This window comes from Pleurodeles waltl, chromosome 4_1 (genome assembly GCF_031143425.1).
Source record: "Pleurodeles waltl isolate 20211129_DDA chromosome 4_1, aPleWal1.hap1.20221129, whole genome shotgun sequence".
Taxonomy (NCBI): domain Eukaryota; kingdom Metazoa; phylum Chordata; class Amphibia; order Caudata; family Salamandridae; genus Pleurodeles; species Pleurodeles waltl.
Window position 1 is genome coordinate 910681484 of NC_090442.1, and position 16441 is coordinate 910697924.

A 16441-nucleotide genomic window follows, 5' to 3' on the forward strand; every position below is an offset into this window, starting at 1 on the left:
GAGAGGTGAAGGTCTGTACTACATCCTTGGCCCATCCAGGGCCGTCAATATGACTTGGGCCGGGTCTTGGCAAATCTTCCTCAGAACTCAAGGTATTAAGTGTATTGGGGGAAATGCATAAAGCAGCTGCGAACCCCAGTCAAACTGAAACAGGTCTTCTAATACCCACTGCATCGGCTAGCGCAGACTGCAGAACAACAGGCAGTAAGTTTTCTTGTGAGTGGCAAACAAGTCTATTTGAGGGGTCCCCATAACCAGAAAATGTGAAGCACCACCTCCAGATGGAGAAACCAGTCGTGATCGGCTGAAAAATGCGGACAGACTGACTGCACGTACGCGGAGAACTCCAGCCAAGTGATTTGCCATGATGCAAATCTGATGGTCCTGAGCCCAGGACTAGAGTTGTAGAGCTTCTCTGCAGAGACAATACGACCCTAATCCTCCCTGTTTGTTGATCTACCACATTGCAGTAGTATTGTCGGTCAAGATCTGCACTGAATGACCACAAATGGAAGGGAGGAAGGCCTTGAGAGCCAGACATATCGCCCGCAGTTCCCATAAACTGCTATGAAATAATTTATGTTCCGGAAACCAAAGTCCTTTGCTCTCCATATCCAGCAGATGTGCTTCCCACCATAGAATGCAGGCATCCTTGATCACTGTGGCCACTGGTGGTAGTGAACATAATGACTTCCATTAAGACAGATTGGCGTCCGCATCCCACCATCTAAGATCCACTGCAGTATCTTTGGAGATATTGGCTGACTCAGAGATCTCCGTTGTTTCTGAAACCACTGCCTGAAGAGGCATGACTGGAGGGCCTCTCATGTGCAAGCCTGCATGGGTGACCAACAAAATGCAGGAGGCTATCACACCAAGCAGGCGCAAGACCGTCATGACTGGAGCCATTGCTCCACTCAAGCAACGGAATCATAGCCTGAATGTCCCAAATCATCTGAGGAGGAGGAGGAGGAGGGTAAGCCTGATTCACTGTGGTGTGTAGTACTGCCCCTATGAACAGGGTGAGCTGACTGGGCACTAGGTGAGACTTGGGCACACTGATGGAAAAGCCTAGGTTGTACAATAACTGAGTTGTCAACTGCAAGTGCCTCAACACCATCTCCAGAGCCTTGACTTTGAACAGCTAATCATTTAGGTAAGAGAATACTGGTACTCCACCACCTTCAGAGATGTGCTGCAACCACTGCTATCATCTTCGTGTAGACTCGAGTTGCGTAAGTAAGACCAAACGGAAGGACCGCAAACTGGTAATGTAGAGACCCCACCACGAAGCACAGGTACTTCCTGTAAGACTTCAGAATAGGAATGTTAAAATATGCATCCTGCAAATTGATTGAAGCCATCTTGTCTCCCTTGTCCAGCACAAGAAGCGCCTGTGCCAGGGTCAGCATTTTGAATTTTTCCTGTTTGAGAAACCTATTCTAAAACCCGAGGTCTAGGATCGGATACAAAATACCATCCCTGTTGGGAATCAGAAAGTATAGAGAATAGCATCCCTGACCGCACTGTTGCTCTAGAACCAACTCCACTGCAACCTTTTGAAGTAGGGATTGGACCGCCTGTTGGAGGAGCAGAAGATGTTCTTGATGAGGAAAGGCTGAGGAAAATTCCTAGAAGGGTAGGGCATACCCTTTTTCTACTATACTCAAGGCCCACAGGTCTGACGTTATTGACCTGCACCGTGGTAGAAAATTGGACAACCTTCCTCCCACTAACACAGTATGCTCCAAGAAGGTGAAACTACAGCTGCTGTTCTGTAACACTGGCCAGGGAAGAGGAAGAGTAAGGCTAATAGGTGGCTGTCTACCTTTGCCACACCCTCTGTAAGACTTGTAAAACGGACTGGCAGCCTGCTGCTGAAACAGCTGTCTGCCATGAGAGGTATAGTTCTGGCCAAATCCTGGAACTTAAGAAACCGTCTGTAGTCTCCAGGCTGAGATTGAAGGCCTAAAGACCTTGCTGTCGCTTTGGGGTCCTTGAATCTCTCTAAGGAAGGCAGGATCAGCTTTGGCGTCAAAGAGCCTCACACCATCAAAGGGCAAATCCACCAAAGTGGCCTGCACATCAGGCAAGAATTCAGACCCCCTCAGCCAAGTGTGTCGTCGCATAGCAACTGAAGATCCTATCGCCCTTGTCGCTGAAGCAGCCATATCCAGGCCTGACTGCATAACGTGCCTCGCCGTTGCCTATCATTCAAGAGCTCTGCATAGTTGTCCTGAGCATCTCCTCGCAGCTTTGGAACCACAGCCCTGGCAAAATCCATCAAGGCATGAATATAGCAGCCCAATGGACCTGTTGCATTAGCAAATTTCCAAGCCATACTCCACAAAGAAAAAACCTTCTTCGAAGATTGCGCCATCTTTTTGGACTCACTGTCTGCTGGTTGGCAAAGACCCTAGGGTCAACTTCAAAGAACAAGAAGCCTGTACCAACAAACATTTGGGTTAAAGGCAACTACTCAAGAACAAAGGAACCACTGGAGCAGTCTTGTACCTTCTGGCAATGGGTCGAGACGCTGCTGGAGTCAATAAAGGCTTTTGCCAAACGTCTAAGACGGGTTCAATCAAGGCATCCTATGAAAAGGCAATAGTGGCTCTGACACAGAAGAATCTGAATTAAGTACTCCGTCAACAAATTATACTTAAGTTCTGCTGTAGGAAGGGGCAACTCCAACATGTCCACAGACTTGCTTATTACTGCATGGTATGACATGACCTCAGGCAGAGGCATACCCTTTGGAGACAATGATTCTAATTCTAGGGAGGTATCCAAACCAATTGCAACATTCAGCCCCTCAAAATCAGGATCATGCACAAGAATTTCACCTTCCTCCAGGTCGGGATCTTGCAGTGAGCAGAAATACGGTTCTTCACCCAGAAGACATAGAACTTCTCTGTGATCTAATGCCTCAACTCCAGCAGTGGTGCGTAGGAGACCGAATCAACGACGCCGGGAATTTTGACACTGGAACAGCCAAATCCACAGTGACTGAAGTCGAATGACGCAACCCCAACATGGAGCCTTCCAGCGTCGGCAAAGGTGTAATCAGTGCCGCTGACTCCTGAGGAGTCTCAGTCTGCAAAGGCATTATCTTAATTGGCGCCGGAGAAGACAAGGGTCCCTGGGCCATTGACATGAGACAGAAATGGAACCTGCTGATACAGCACCGCAAACCTCCCAGCGAATATGACATTTGTACGCATGGGGGCCGAAGACACATCAGATGGAGTCCCAACCCTTCTACAAATGCTATACATAGCGCTGAAAAAGCTGAATTAGATCTGTTCCAGGAGCAGAGAAAGCTAGATAACCTTCCCTCAGAGGAGGAGGCTGAGGATGAACTGGAATTGGAGGGACCACTTCTGGCTCCGGATCAGGAGGCACAGGCGAAGTGGCTGGTCTCACTGGACTCAAAGGTCGCTCCGGACAGGCTACAGGAGATAACGCTGGACAGCCTTCAGTCGACCTCGGACGTGGAGACACTGACATCAGAGACATCTCTCGAAAATCACTGTTGAGCACTGTTGGGCAGATTCTTTTTGTGTTTCCTCTTAAATGACTTCGAGAAGTGGGGAGACTGCGACTTCGAACGAGGTTGAGACTTCCAACAACTTCTCATTCCTTGTCTTGGTCATGAGGAGCTTCAGCCCTCTTTCTTTCAAAGCCTTCAGGTTCATCTTCTGGCCCAAACATGATCATAGCGTAATCAGAGCTGAGACACTAGAGACTTCTCGTGAGGGTCTGCGATCGACATCTGAGCCTCGCACTCCCGACAGGGCTTGAATCCGAACTTCCTTGGTGGAGACATTGTTGCGGACTACTGTTTTTCTTACCTGGAACACTGTCGCCAACAGAAACAAAGGAGATATTTAAAAAACGATTATCCGTCGAACGTGTGGAAAAAAATGGAATGGACATCAGTAGGCCGATGAGGCCTGCTTAATGCTCAGATGATGTCACACATCCTCGTGCAGAGCTATGCTATTGCGACGTCCTAATCGACATGTAGAACTATGAAGAAAAGGTTCTGTGGAATGCTGGCGCCTTGGGGATATTCAAAAAGTGAGGAATCCACTGGTAGGAGTATCCATGAGAAACAGCATTTAGCTCTGTTAAATGTGTTTTGGCGTGGACTAGAAATCAATGTTTTTTCCTTTCTTCTCCTCCTGATTTATATTCCAAGGGCTGTACTCGGCACCCATCGTTTACTGTTTTGTTAAGTGCGACGACACAGCTACTGGTAAGAGTAATCTTTTATAAAGTATGATAACTGTTTTCTAATTGTGTATGATGCAAGATAAAGAGGTATACAAATGAAAATGTCTTTTGTATAAAATAAAATAAAAAAATAAAAATAAAAAAAGCTGTGTAAAAGTGTAAATGTCTTAGTGGAACAGTTGAACTTATCTCAGACACTGGCAATAACCCTGCCCAAAAGTCTTTGTTAACTGCGGCATTATCGTTAGGAAACAATCACATGCAAATCAGCTGTGATTTTGCACTAACAGGGACAATGTCACCTGAACTGCCAGGCCATATCCTCTCTAGATGGGAACAAAGGTAACCTGAAATCACCTGCAGCCTTGTTGGCTCTCTTCATTAAGGGCAACATGAGCTCTCCCACAAAACGAGAAGAGAACTACGAATGGACATATTCATTGAACTTATGGCAGCTCACAAAGCAAAACAAATTTTTTTAAAGGTTGCCATGAACAGTGACTATCAGACGAATAGGCTCACTTATGAACCTACATGTCACATCAGCTATTTAGTACAGTTTTTTGGGCTCACCAAACAAGAACTACACCCAAAGCTCATTGAAGTGACACTTTCACATAAAAGAGGAACATACCTATTCACCAACAGAGAGATATTCACAAGCTGAATCACAGCCTGTGAGCAATACTGTACTTCAGTGCCAATACCATAATGTAAAATAAAGCCATTTCAACTTGGCACTTAAGCGTTCTTCAAAAAAAACAAAAAAAACAAACAGAATTTGAGGATACAATTATCAGTTAATGGATGTGTCTAGATTATAACAGTGTTTAAGCGGCTTGACAAAAGATTCTGCTGCTCATAGGTCTTTCAGTAAGCTCATAATATGTTTCCACCTCACCTCTTTCAAGCCAAAACTTTCTCAGTAGGGTTTGTTTTTACACTTCAAAGTGTATAACAACTCCAACAACAGCTTAACATCTAGTGATGCATCTAGACGAAATGTGGATGATAGTCAATCAAATTAATGTTTCACAATTAAGAACTCACATGCTCGGAGGAGATTTTCTTCAGCAGCTCAGAACTTGGCGTACCCACAACTTCCATGATTCTCTTTAACTGGTCAATATCTGCAAATGCTCAGGAAATCCCACTGATGTTGAAAAACACTTAACTATCCATTGCAAAGAAATACAACAGAAAGCACTCCATGTGCAACGCTTACTGCTCAGATGAAACATATTTGCAGCACATCAATTACAGATTACTTTGCAACTAGAGGAAAGTAAAATTGAGTCAACAGCAGTGCATGATGTGTAATGAACGTCTGGTGCCTTCTCCTGGTTCCACAAGGAAGCAGAAAATGAGTATTTTTTTTGTAGCTGCTGGATTTATTTGAACTGAAGTCCACTCCAAAAAACTGTCAAGAGGTCAAGCTCAATTAAATGGCTCAATAAAATAGAAATGAACAACAGATAAAGAGAACTTCAAGAGCCAAATGAAACGTGTTGCTTTATTTATTAACACTCTATTTAACATCATTCAACTTGTATTACCCTAAATTGGTTCCCACTGCTTACACAATTCTGAATCCTATAGCTGTGAGTCAACCAAATGATTTATGTATTTCATTCCTCCATACAACACAAAGCGGTTGCAAACTATATGAGGAACTACCACCATGATAAGTGTTTTGTGGCTGATTTAACACAGATTTTTATCTTTCAGAAAAGGTACTTTTACTTGATAAGTGACACAGAAACGATGTGGTTTCAATCTTTAACTTTGCTTACTCATTTGTAGAGCTCGAGTGTCTGCCTCAGCTTTTACCACAACCTCTCCTTTGAGACAAATGGTAATCTCCTTTACTGTTTACTCCCCATTAAAAAACTTAGATTTAATTAGATTTGATCCTAGATGCCTAAAAGGTGACCACTTCCTAGTGCCTGTCTCAAACCTTTTTTTATTCATCAAATGCACACCTAGATTAATAACACTAGTCAGATTTGTAGTTAAAATTATAATCATAAAACCATAAGCCACTTCAATAGTCTGTCTCTGACTGTCGTTCTCCTTTTTCCAAGGGTGTCTTCCAGTAACTGGCAAGTTCAAGACTAAATATCACTTGTCATGGGTCCAGCACTAACGGGGCCATCACTGTCTGTAAGTTCTACTTCTACCTATATACCACAAAATTCTTCTTACTACTGCCAAGACTGCACCACCACCCTCATTAGGAGTACATTAAATATGGACATCACAAAGTCAATTTCCTATTACATAGGCGTTATAAAAAATTTATAACAAAGAAAGGAGTTTTAAGTAGTAGCATTCTTATAGCTTATTAAATAACGTCTTTCTATCAGATTACATGTCATCACAGTAATGTTATACTGATAAATTTGCAAATAAATTTACTTTTACAATACCGTAATTATACAATTTTCAAGAAACCTATATCCAACAGTGGCTTGAGTTAGTTCCCAAGTACAGTTTTGTTATCCAAAATTACAGACAGACAGACAGACAGGGTGAAAATAAATATGCCTTAAGGGCAGCCGACTTCACACGGCAAGGGAAGACGACTAAAACAGCCTCTCAAATGGTAGACTTCCTGAAAACTCATAAGGATCTTATAGCCTATTTAAACACTGAGACAGAACCTAACCTGTGACACCTAAGCCCCAAAGAAGCATCAGAGTGACAGTCATTGTTGGTTGTCATTTGTTACATATTTTATAGCTATACACATGCTGCTTAAACTGTGGATAAATATACTGGTGAACTGATGCAAGCCACTTCATGACACATTATTGAAGAAAAACTGCTGCTTTAATTATGGACTTTTGAAAGTGCATTTATCTACTAATTTACCAAGAAAACACTGTTTCTGTGATATTATGTAACCTGATTGAGTACCTTTAGTTAATAATCTAGAAGAACACTAATGTTTTGGACCTCTATATTGTTGTACACCGACCAAATCGGGTTAAGACCTAACCCAGCTCCAAGTCACTAAAATGTATACACATGTATATATCTTGCTCAACTAAGTAACAGAGGGGATAAACCACACAGCAAATAGCCTCATTTGTAAATTAAAGACGTTAAAAGCTAATCCTTGACACTGTGCTGCTCATGAGGCTTTTTAAACCATTTGCAAGATTTGCACTTGGCTCATTGAATGATTCAAACACTGCTAACGCCAAAATCACTATTCTAGCTTTTTGAACACACGTCTCATTTTTTCCATTTAAGGCAGTTATCTTGTGGAAGATTTATATTATTTTAAGAAATCCACAAATTACTTACTAGCTCTTCAGCAACTCCACTACTGCTTTAAAGATCCCCAGAAGAACCCATCAGTGCCCCATTTACTCCCTTTTTCTCCATCTCAGAACAAATCAAGTGTTCCCTGACTCTAATCAGTCAGTTTGCAACTCAGTTTACCAACCTGGCTCTTATACCTAAGTGGTTCGCTTTCTATTAAATGTTTATCTGACTTCTAATCATTCTGCATTACTTATAAGGTCACTCTGTCAAAAAGATCAATTAGATATGTTTGGCATGGCACTGCCCCTTGTGAAACCAAACTTACAACACACAAGAACAGGTTAGCCTTTTTTTCCTGCATTCATGCAATCTCCAGTGAGTGTTTAAACAAGGTTTTAGTTGTTTTGCTGCCAACATTTTCTTGTTTCCTTTACCATCCAGGAATATCCCTGTCCTAGAAGGCAGACACAAGGATGTTTTTCTTTTCTTTTTCTTTTTCCACGAGTGAGATGCCCTTCACCTCTCAATGCGTTGATTCATCTTTGAATAGCTGAAAAGTTGTTTGATGAAGAAAACTGCTTCTCTTGACTTCATTTTCATCACCCCATCTCTCTATTTAGGTACCATCCTTTAAATACGTTTTATTAATCTTTAGACTTGAGGTTTAACACAAACTATAAGAAATAGGCATATGCAAAATGGTACTATTTTCTTTTGCATAAATATAACATTTATATTAGAGACAATATTACCTTTATAGCCTACAAGTATAACAAACGTTTCTGATAACATGAGATCTCAAGGCAGCATTTTCTCCTCCCAATTAAAAATCACAAATGTGTTGTTTTCCATGCTGCATGGATTTATTCTCTATTTCCGATCTTCTGACCACCGTACATCGCTTTTTTCACGTATATACATTTCCATCCACCTACTTCAGCGTGAAATGTTGACCATCAACACCTTTAACTCTGAAGCTGGATACTCATTTTATTGCTTTTGCTTGTCTATTGTCGGATGTCATACTTTTTTACACCACATTCACTTTCTCACCATGGTCATCTTGAGAAAAGGCACCATAGTTGGTAAAGATTATGCTCCTGGAAGCCAACGCTTTTGTCTTAGTTTTTGCTGTCTCTACAACTGGCTTCAGTTTGAAGCACAGTTTGGCAACCACAAGATTTAAAGATGTCCAATTATCTTGTTGTCTGTAAATACATATCTGTTTTTGAGATTGATTTATTCAGCTTTGTTGTTACTTGCAGCTACTTTTAGTACCTACCCCTACTTGTTTATTCCTGTGGCACTTTCACCGTTCTTTTACATTCTGAAAATGCAATGTAACAAGGATACAATCGTTTCCTGGAAACAGGGCCTTGCCTTTTAGTAGTTCTGCCATGATGCACCCAACAGACCAAATATCAACTGCGGATAAAAAAAGAGAAGCATGGTTACTTTTGTAATACACTGGTTACTTGAAGTGTGAACTTTGTGGCAACTCACTCTATAGAGTTACCTGTTTGATTGTAGTGCATCCAATTCAACATGATTTCTGGAGCCCGGTACCACCTTGTCGCTACATATCCTGTCATTTCATCATCTGTTTGTCGGGCTAATCCAAAATCTAAAATCTGAAGGACAAAAAGAAATTATTTCTTAATATTGCAAAACTTGCTGGGAAAAAGGCAAGATGAATCAATAGAATTTAACAGACATCTACCCCCAAATTAATGACAAAAAGCAGCTTTAGAACAAGAGCATTCGGTGATCAGCTGAATTTCCAATCCTCCCATTTGCGCCTTTTCACATCTAGACCAATCTTCTATGAAGCCTATCTGACATAATAATAAGGTTACAAATAATGACGAAACAACTGTTTTTAAAGAAATTGATGTCTGTGGGGATACATTCAGTATCAAAACCTGTGTGAGATTATGTAAGAAATTATTCCTTTTCTGGATTAATGTAAAAGTATGGTCTTCAAAAATGTTAAAAGACAATATGATAAATGCACAGGTTCTTTAAGTTCTGCTTTGAATGTACTTATTTCATCAAATCTTGAGGGGAATGTGTCTTCTGGTATGATGAAAGATATTGAAGATACTAAAAACACCACCATATATAAATGTTTAATTTCCCTAAGGGTGGCTAGACAGAAATCAAGTGCTGAACTTATGTGGGAATCTGATCTAGAATGTGTTGGCCTATATCTATTTGGGATAACGTATTGTCTAGAATTCACTCTACCTCTGCTACAGTATGTTCCTTTAAAAAATATAGGAGTTAATAAAAATAGCCCTAGTTGACAGAAAGAATGCCACCTTCGTTTTATAGGATTTGTTGGTGCCAAAGTCTGAAAGTTTACCAAGCTCTATTACTTCAAAGGTTGGCTGAGAAGGGAATATATGAACAGCTTTGAGATGGATAAAATCCTTCCTTTCTAATAGGAAAGAGGCTGTGGCAACTGACGTTATTGCTAAAAAAAAAAAAAAAAAAAAAAAAAAGCTAAACATGGGGTCTGACAAATATCTTCATAGAGCCCTTTATTATTCAATGTTTAAATGGTGCCATTTACCACCTTGGTGTAATCATTTGGGGTCAAAGTGATTTCCTATGCTGATGACACCCAGGATATTCTATCCTTGAAAAAAATTTCAACCAGGTCTGAACAAACATTCAAATCCTGTATTTCTAGGGTTGTACATATGATGAATGAAAACCACTTGCAATGTAACAGATAACGGAAATACCATAATATGGGAAGAGCAATAGTTGTTCTATCTTGGACTTGTGGCAGTAGTATTTACAGCTTCCCTTGCTACCAGTGATGGAATCGGAACAATTGGGAGTTATGTCTGATTTAGCTCTATCTTTTTAATCCCAAATTAGCATAGCCACAGGAGCTGGTCTTTCTTCAATAAGAGCATTTAGAAAATTAGATTTGCTCCCGGTAGACTAAAAGGAAATTGTAGTACATGCTGTAAGAACATCAAGGATTGACAATGCCAATAACCTCTATCTTGCACTCCCCAAAATGGTAATAAAAACCATTCAGGTGGTTCAGAATACTGCAGCTCGTGCAGTTTTAAAACTCTCTCGTTATTTTTTGGTAGCCGTCAACTTAGAAGATTTTCATTGGCTACCAGTGCAAAAAAGCATTCTTTTCAAATCCTTGACTTTTGCACATAGACACTTTTTTGATGCTGGCCCTATCTATCTCACAGCCAGGTTTAAACACTTCAATAAAATCAGGAATTTACGCTCTTTCAATTCCAACTTCCTTCACATTCCAAAGTTCAAATGACGAAGGAGGGGTGGGCAAGTCATTTGCTTTTTTAGCTGCAAAGGAACGGAACTACTTTTCCAATAAATTACATAGGACAAACAACAAAGCCCTACTAAGAAAATAACTAGAAACAAGGCTGTTTTCCACAATTTAATTCTCTGGTCACTTTTGGATAGTTTACAATTCACTGGGAGCGCCAGGACATCCAGCCGGGTAGCTGTTTGCACTTTACAAAACTTTTATTTATTCATTCATTTTAACAGACTGTTTTTGTCTCCTGTATCTCTATTCAAAATTAAAATTATACAACCGGATCTATAGTAGTTCTGGGGTATACAGAGGCACCTTTGTGCATGTGTTAATATACGAAGGTGCAAAACGTTTGGAATGCAGTTTGGCAGAAAATGAATGTGATCTCTAATGTGTCAAGCCCCTTTGTCGGCTGTTAACATTTTCTCATGAGTTATAGTCTTATCATCAAAGAGAAGTATTGACATTCTGTGGGAAGTTCTGATACAATCAATAACCGTGAATTTGAAGTCATGTAATCCTATTTCACATAACACTTGGTGGAATTTGGCATCTCAAACCCACAAACTGATAGGTATAATTTGAAGTCTCTGCATTCAGCCATTAAACAGAATAAACTAGGGTCTCCCTTGACTATGTATTTATTCAAATCATCCATCCTGTCTTCCAATATTGTTGAGGTTCATAAACCTTCGTAAGTTGATTTAATTTGATAATTGTTCCTTGTATCCAGTATTCATATGTATTTTAGGTTACAATAAACAAAGGTTCACTGAAATTTTAACTGCTGAAACGATTTTGTTACACTGTTCATGAATGTATTATTTTAGATTTGATTTTATAACATCCTTTGTTCGATTAACTTTTCTTCAATGTTCTCATACATTTTTTTTATTTCTTCGCCTGTTTGTTTTCTTCTCTACTTCTTGTTTTAATCATACTCCTTAAAATTAATATATTATACACCTGTTTGTATTGCTTTATTATATACTTTACCTACACATTTTACTGTTATCTTTTATATTAGCTTGGTGGTAGCATTTTATATTACATTCAGCAAAGAAAATTAGACTAATGTATTTCAACAGGTGTATGTTTCTACTTTTGTTGTATGTCAATAAAATATCGGAAACTGAAAAAAAAATCACATCTGTATAAAAATGGACGAGTGTTACAATTATAAAAGCATAGCAAAAAGTATAAGTGTGTACCTCAGCAAACAGCGCAAACTTCTTAGATTACATAAAATTATACGTTACAATTGCAAGCAGTGAATTAACTTGGTCCAGTTTTACTTCAGTGTTGTGAATATAACACTGTTCATATGATTAAGCACACTCAGAAAATTTTCTAAGGCTTATGTTCTTTTAGATGCCCATTTTTAAGATGCTGACATGTAACAAAGGTCTTGCTGCATATTAACAATCATTTTTATGTACTGAATGCAATAGACTGCATGGTGGAGACCTAAGCTGTAAAGAAGGCTAGCTTATTTTTCAATAAAAGTCATTACGTTTGTGCAGACTAATAAAATAAGTTCTTTACTGTTTTTACATTAACCAATCAGGGAAGCAATGCTAGCAGTCTCTGGGGCTAATTAATAAACATTGTAGCTGAAACATGGCTATGAATAGAAAAACAAATATGAAAGGCCCATGAGAAATTAACTTGTAAACTCCATCCTGAAAGAAATAAAGGCGATAATCTAGCAGTAGGCTTTTGTGCGCTTCTTACAATCTGAAAAGAAGTAGTGTTCACTGTCCTGTGTAGCAGAACAGGAGTCACCCCTCCTCGTTCCATAGAGCACCATTAACAAGAAAGGTATAGACGAAATGGGTGATCAAGCATGGTTACTCACATTGATTGGCTGCTGGAGATATGCTGAAATAAAGAGTTCTGTGTTCAGACCTAATGGCATGACCAGGTATATCAAAGGGCAGTCCTTACAAACTTCAGTATGATTAAACTACTGCAACTGAGCTGTTAATCAGCAAGTTAGAATTTAAGTAGGGATCAGCTTAATTTACTAGACTCCTGGGATGACTTCTGATTGGAACAGACATGGTTAGATATTATTTGCCCTTTTGTACACTACAGGGAGTGCAGAATTATTAGGCAAGTTGTATTTTTGAGCATTAATTTTATTATTGAACAACAACCATGTTCTCAATGAACCCAAAAAAACTCATTAATATCAAAGCTGAATATTTTTGGAAGTAGTTTTTAGTTTGTTTTTAGTTTTAGCTATGTTAGGGGGATATCTGTGTGTGCAGGTGACTATTACTGTGCATAATTATTAGGCAACTTAACAAAAAAAAATATATACCCATTTCAATTATTTATTATTACCAGTGAAACCAATATAACATCTCAACATTCACAAATATACATTTCTGACATTCAAAAACAAAACAAAAACAAATCAGTGACCAATATAGCCACCTTTCTTTGCAAGGACACTCAAAAGCCTGCCATCCATGGATTCTGTCAGTGTTTTGATCTGTTCACCATCAACATTGCGTGCAGCAGCAACCACAGCCTCCCAGACACTGTTCAGAGAGGTGTACTGTTTTCCCTCCTTGTAAATCTCACATTTGATGATGGACCACAGGTTCTCAATGGGGTTCAGATCAGGTGAACAAGGAGGCCATGTCATTAGATTTCCTTCTTTTATACCCTTTCTTGCCAGCCACGCTGTGGAGTACTTGGACGCATGTGATGGAGCATTGTCCTGCATGAAAATCATGTTTTTCTTGAAGGATGCAGACTTCTTCCTGTACCACTGCTTGAAGAAGGTGTCTTCCAGGAACTGGCAGTAGGACTGGGAGTTGAGCTTGACTCCATCCTCAACCCGAAAAGGCCCCACAAGCTCATCTTTGATGATACCAGCCCAAACCAGTACTCCACCTCCACCTTGCTGGCGTCTGAGTCGGACTGGAGCTCTCTGCCCTTTACCAATCCAGCCACGGGCCCATCCATCTGGCCCATCAAGACTCACTCTCATTTCATCAGTCCATAAAACCTTATAAAAATCAGTCTTGAGATATTTCTTGGCCCAGTCTTGACGTTTCAGCTTGTGTGTCTTGTTCAGTGGTGGTCGTCTTTCAGCCTTTCTTACCTTGGCCATGTCTCTGAGTATTGCACACCTTGTGCTTTTGGGCACTCCAGTGATGTTGCAGCTCTGAAATATGGCCAAACTGGTGGCAAGTGGCATCGTGGCAGCTGCACGCTTGACTTTTCTCAGTTCATGGGCAGTTATTTTGCGCCTTGGTTTTTCCACACGCTTCTTGCGACCCTGTTGACTATTTTGAATGAAACGCTTGATTGTTCGATGATCACGCTTCAGAAGCTTTGCAATTTTAAGAGTGCTGCATCCCTCTGCAAGATATCTCACTATTTTTGACTTTTCTGAGCCTGTCAAGTCCTTCTTTTGACCCATTTTGCCAAAGGAAAGGAAGTTGCCTAATAATTATGCACACCTGATATAGGGTGTTGATGTCATTAGACCACACCCCTTCTCATTACAGAGATGCACATCACCTAATATGCTTAATTGGTAGTAGGCTTTCGAGCCTATACAGCTTGGAGTAAGACAACATGCATAAAGAGGATGATGTGGTCAAAATACTCATTTGCCTAATAATTCTGCACTCCCTGTATGTCCTGTTCCTAGTCTTTACAATCATTCCTTCTCATATTACATATAAAATAGTGTATAATACATAATAATATAGTGCATGTGTTTATATTGGAGATAAGGACAGAGCACCATAATATCACCTGCAGGTAAGAGATTCTATGATGGGCTTTGTCTGACTTCTAACACCTCTACCTACAGCTGCATAACCGAGGGGTGGGGCAAGAGACGTGACAGTGTTTCTTCTCTGCAAAAATGTTGCGGTTTCATTTTGGGGCTTAGGAAATCTACAGAGTTTGACTTAAATAATTAAGGGTAACAAACAGTGCCAATACAATTGAAGGGTTCTTATTTTAGGAAATTAGTAAACATACATTAAGTTCTGTTTAAAAAAAGATACACAACATGGATCATCATGGGGCCTCACTTAGGACACTGGAGAATCAAACTGTATGTGAACCACTGCAAGAGTACCTCTGGAAAGATACCCGGACTACAGCTTTAGTACTGAGAAAAAAGGCACTAACTGTGAGCCAGACATGAGGCACCAGGACACCGTGTAACGGCATTATGGGTGCTCTTTTTCCTTGCCCTTTTGCGTCTTACTTCTTGTTTGCCAAAATAACCAGACTTTAGAGAACAAAGAAACTGACATGAGCCTTATGATATAATATCAAAGGTTAAATGTGTCGCAAATTAAGGAAAGTGGAGGAGCAGGCACAGAACAACGATGTTTTCAAACAATTTCAAAATACACAATTTTCAAGAGAAACTACAAATAAGCAGGTAGTTCCTCTTACTCTCATGCTGGCTTTTACTTTAGTTTTATACTTTCACAGAAATGTATTTATTGATTTAACATTCTCCACGAGTGTAGCTGCAATCGATTTCTACAAATGTCATATTTATTTAAAATCCAAAGAGGAATTTGTCTCTAACTTAATGCATTCAAGGAAAACGGAATTCTTGCATACAGGAAGCTTGCAGAAGCCCAAGCTAGTTCCTTCTTACTAAATACTAGTTTAGGAGAACTATAAAGTATGAAAAGGCTCTACTGTACGCTCAACAATAAAATATATGGTCCTAAAATAATATCTGTCCAAGTTAAATAAATTGTAGTGTCTCCATGGAAATGTGTTAGTCATGCCACATTGGTGCATTTTCCTGGTACAATTTTCGTGAATTTTAGCCAACACCTCAACTTAAGGTGTGCATTGTTTTTCTTCTAGGAAGCAACAAAGACTTATTCCGCACATTGTCCCTTTACAATGCACACATTAACTTACAATGTGAATAAAAACAGCAAAATAATTTGCCTTTTGATGTATCCGACTAGAAACAAATTGTGACACAGACACAAGAGACTACAAAGGTGACACCTAATGTACTTAAAGAAAATGCATTTAGACAACTAGGCCCTCCAACAAAGATGTCACAGACTAGTATCAAACAGGTTCAAGGGTACACATGGACCCTCTAACTGCTACAGGTATACAGCTATTTCATCAAGACTGACTCGTCTATTGCTCAGACCAAACATTACAAGTGAATCTATGTTGAGGCAGCAAGATCACCTACTATATACTTAAGCAAACCAGGACATTGCCAGCAACATCAGAGAAGGTTTAACAACTCTGCTGTTTGAGATTAACTATTCAGTATGCAGAGTACACCTCAGAAAAACAAAGTTTCATCAGAAAAAATCTTTGTCACAACTTTGGATGCTTTCAAGAACGGGAGTTAAAACACATGGCACAAAACAGGCATCAAAAATGAGGCACATCTTCAGAAATTCACTTTCCCACAACCAAATGTGTGTCACATCCAGATTTCCTGAAAAGGTGCCTCTGGGAAAAAACATTTTCAGGAAGACAAGTCTTTTCTATCTGACGCACTGCTTCTGAAAAGTGTTCAGACATGTCAGCTTTCAGTGATCATATTCATTGCTCAGCCATGGGCCCATCAACTTAGCTTTT

The 16441-nt window shown here is 39.8% G+C and overlaps 1 protein-coding gene across 1 annotated transcript in view; it reads right to left on the bottom strand.

The window, feature by feature from the left end:
- Positions 1–16441, bottom strand: part of MAPK11 (mitogen-activated protein kinase 11) — a 178481-nt gene that overhangs the window by 60324 nt on the left and 101716 nt on the right. Inside the window, exons 7-9 of the mRNA XM_069229665.1 lie at positions 9029–9143; positions 8866–8937; positions 5290–5369 (exon numbers count right to left, since the gene is read on the bottom strand). Of these exons, the coding sequence (XP_069085766.1) occupies positions 5290–5369; positions 8866–8937; positions 9029–9143 (267 nt within the window). The remainder of the gene's footprint in view (positions 1–5289; positions 5370–8865; positions 8938–9028; positions 9144–16441) is intronic.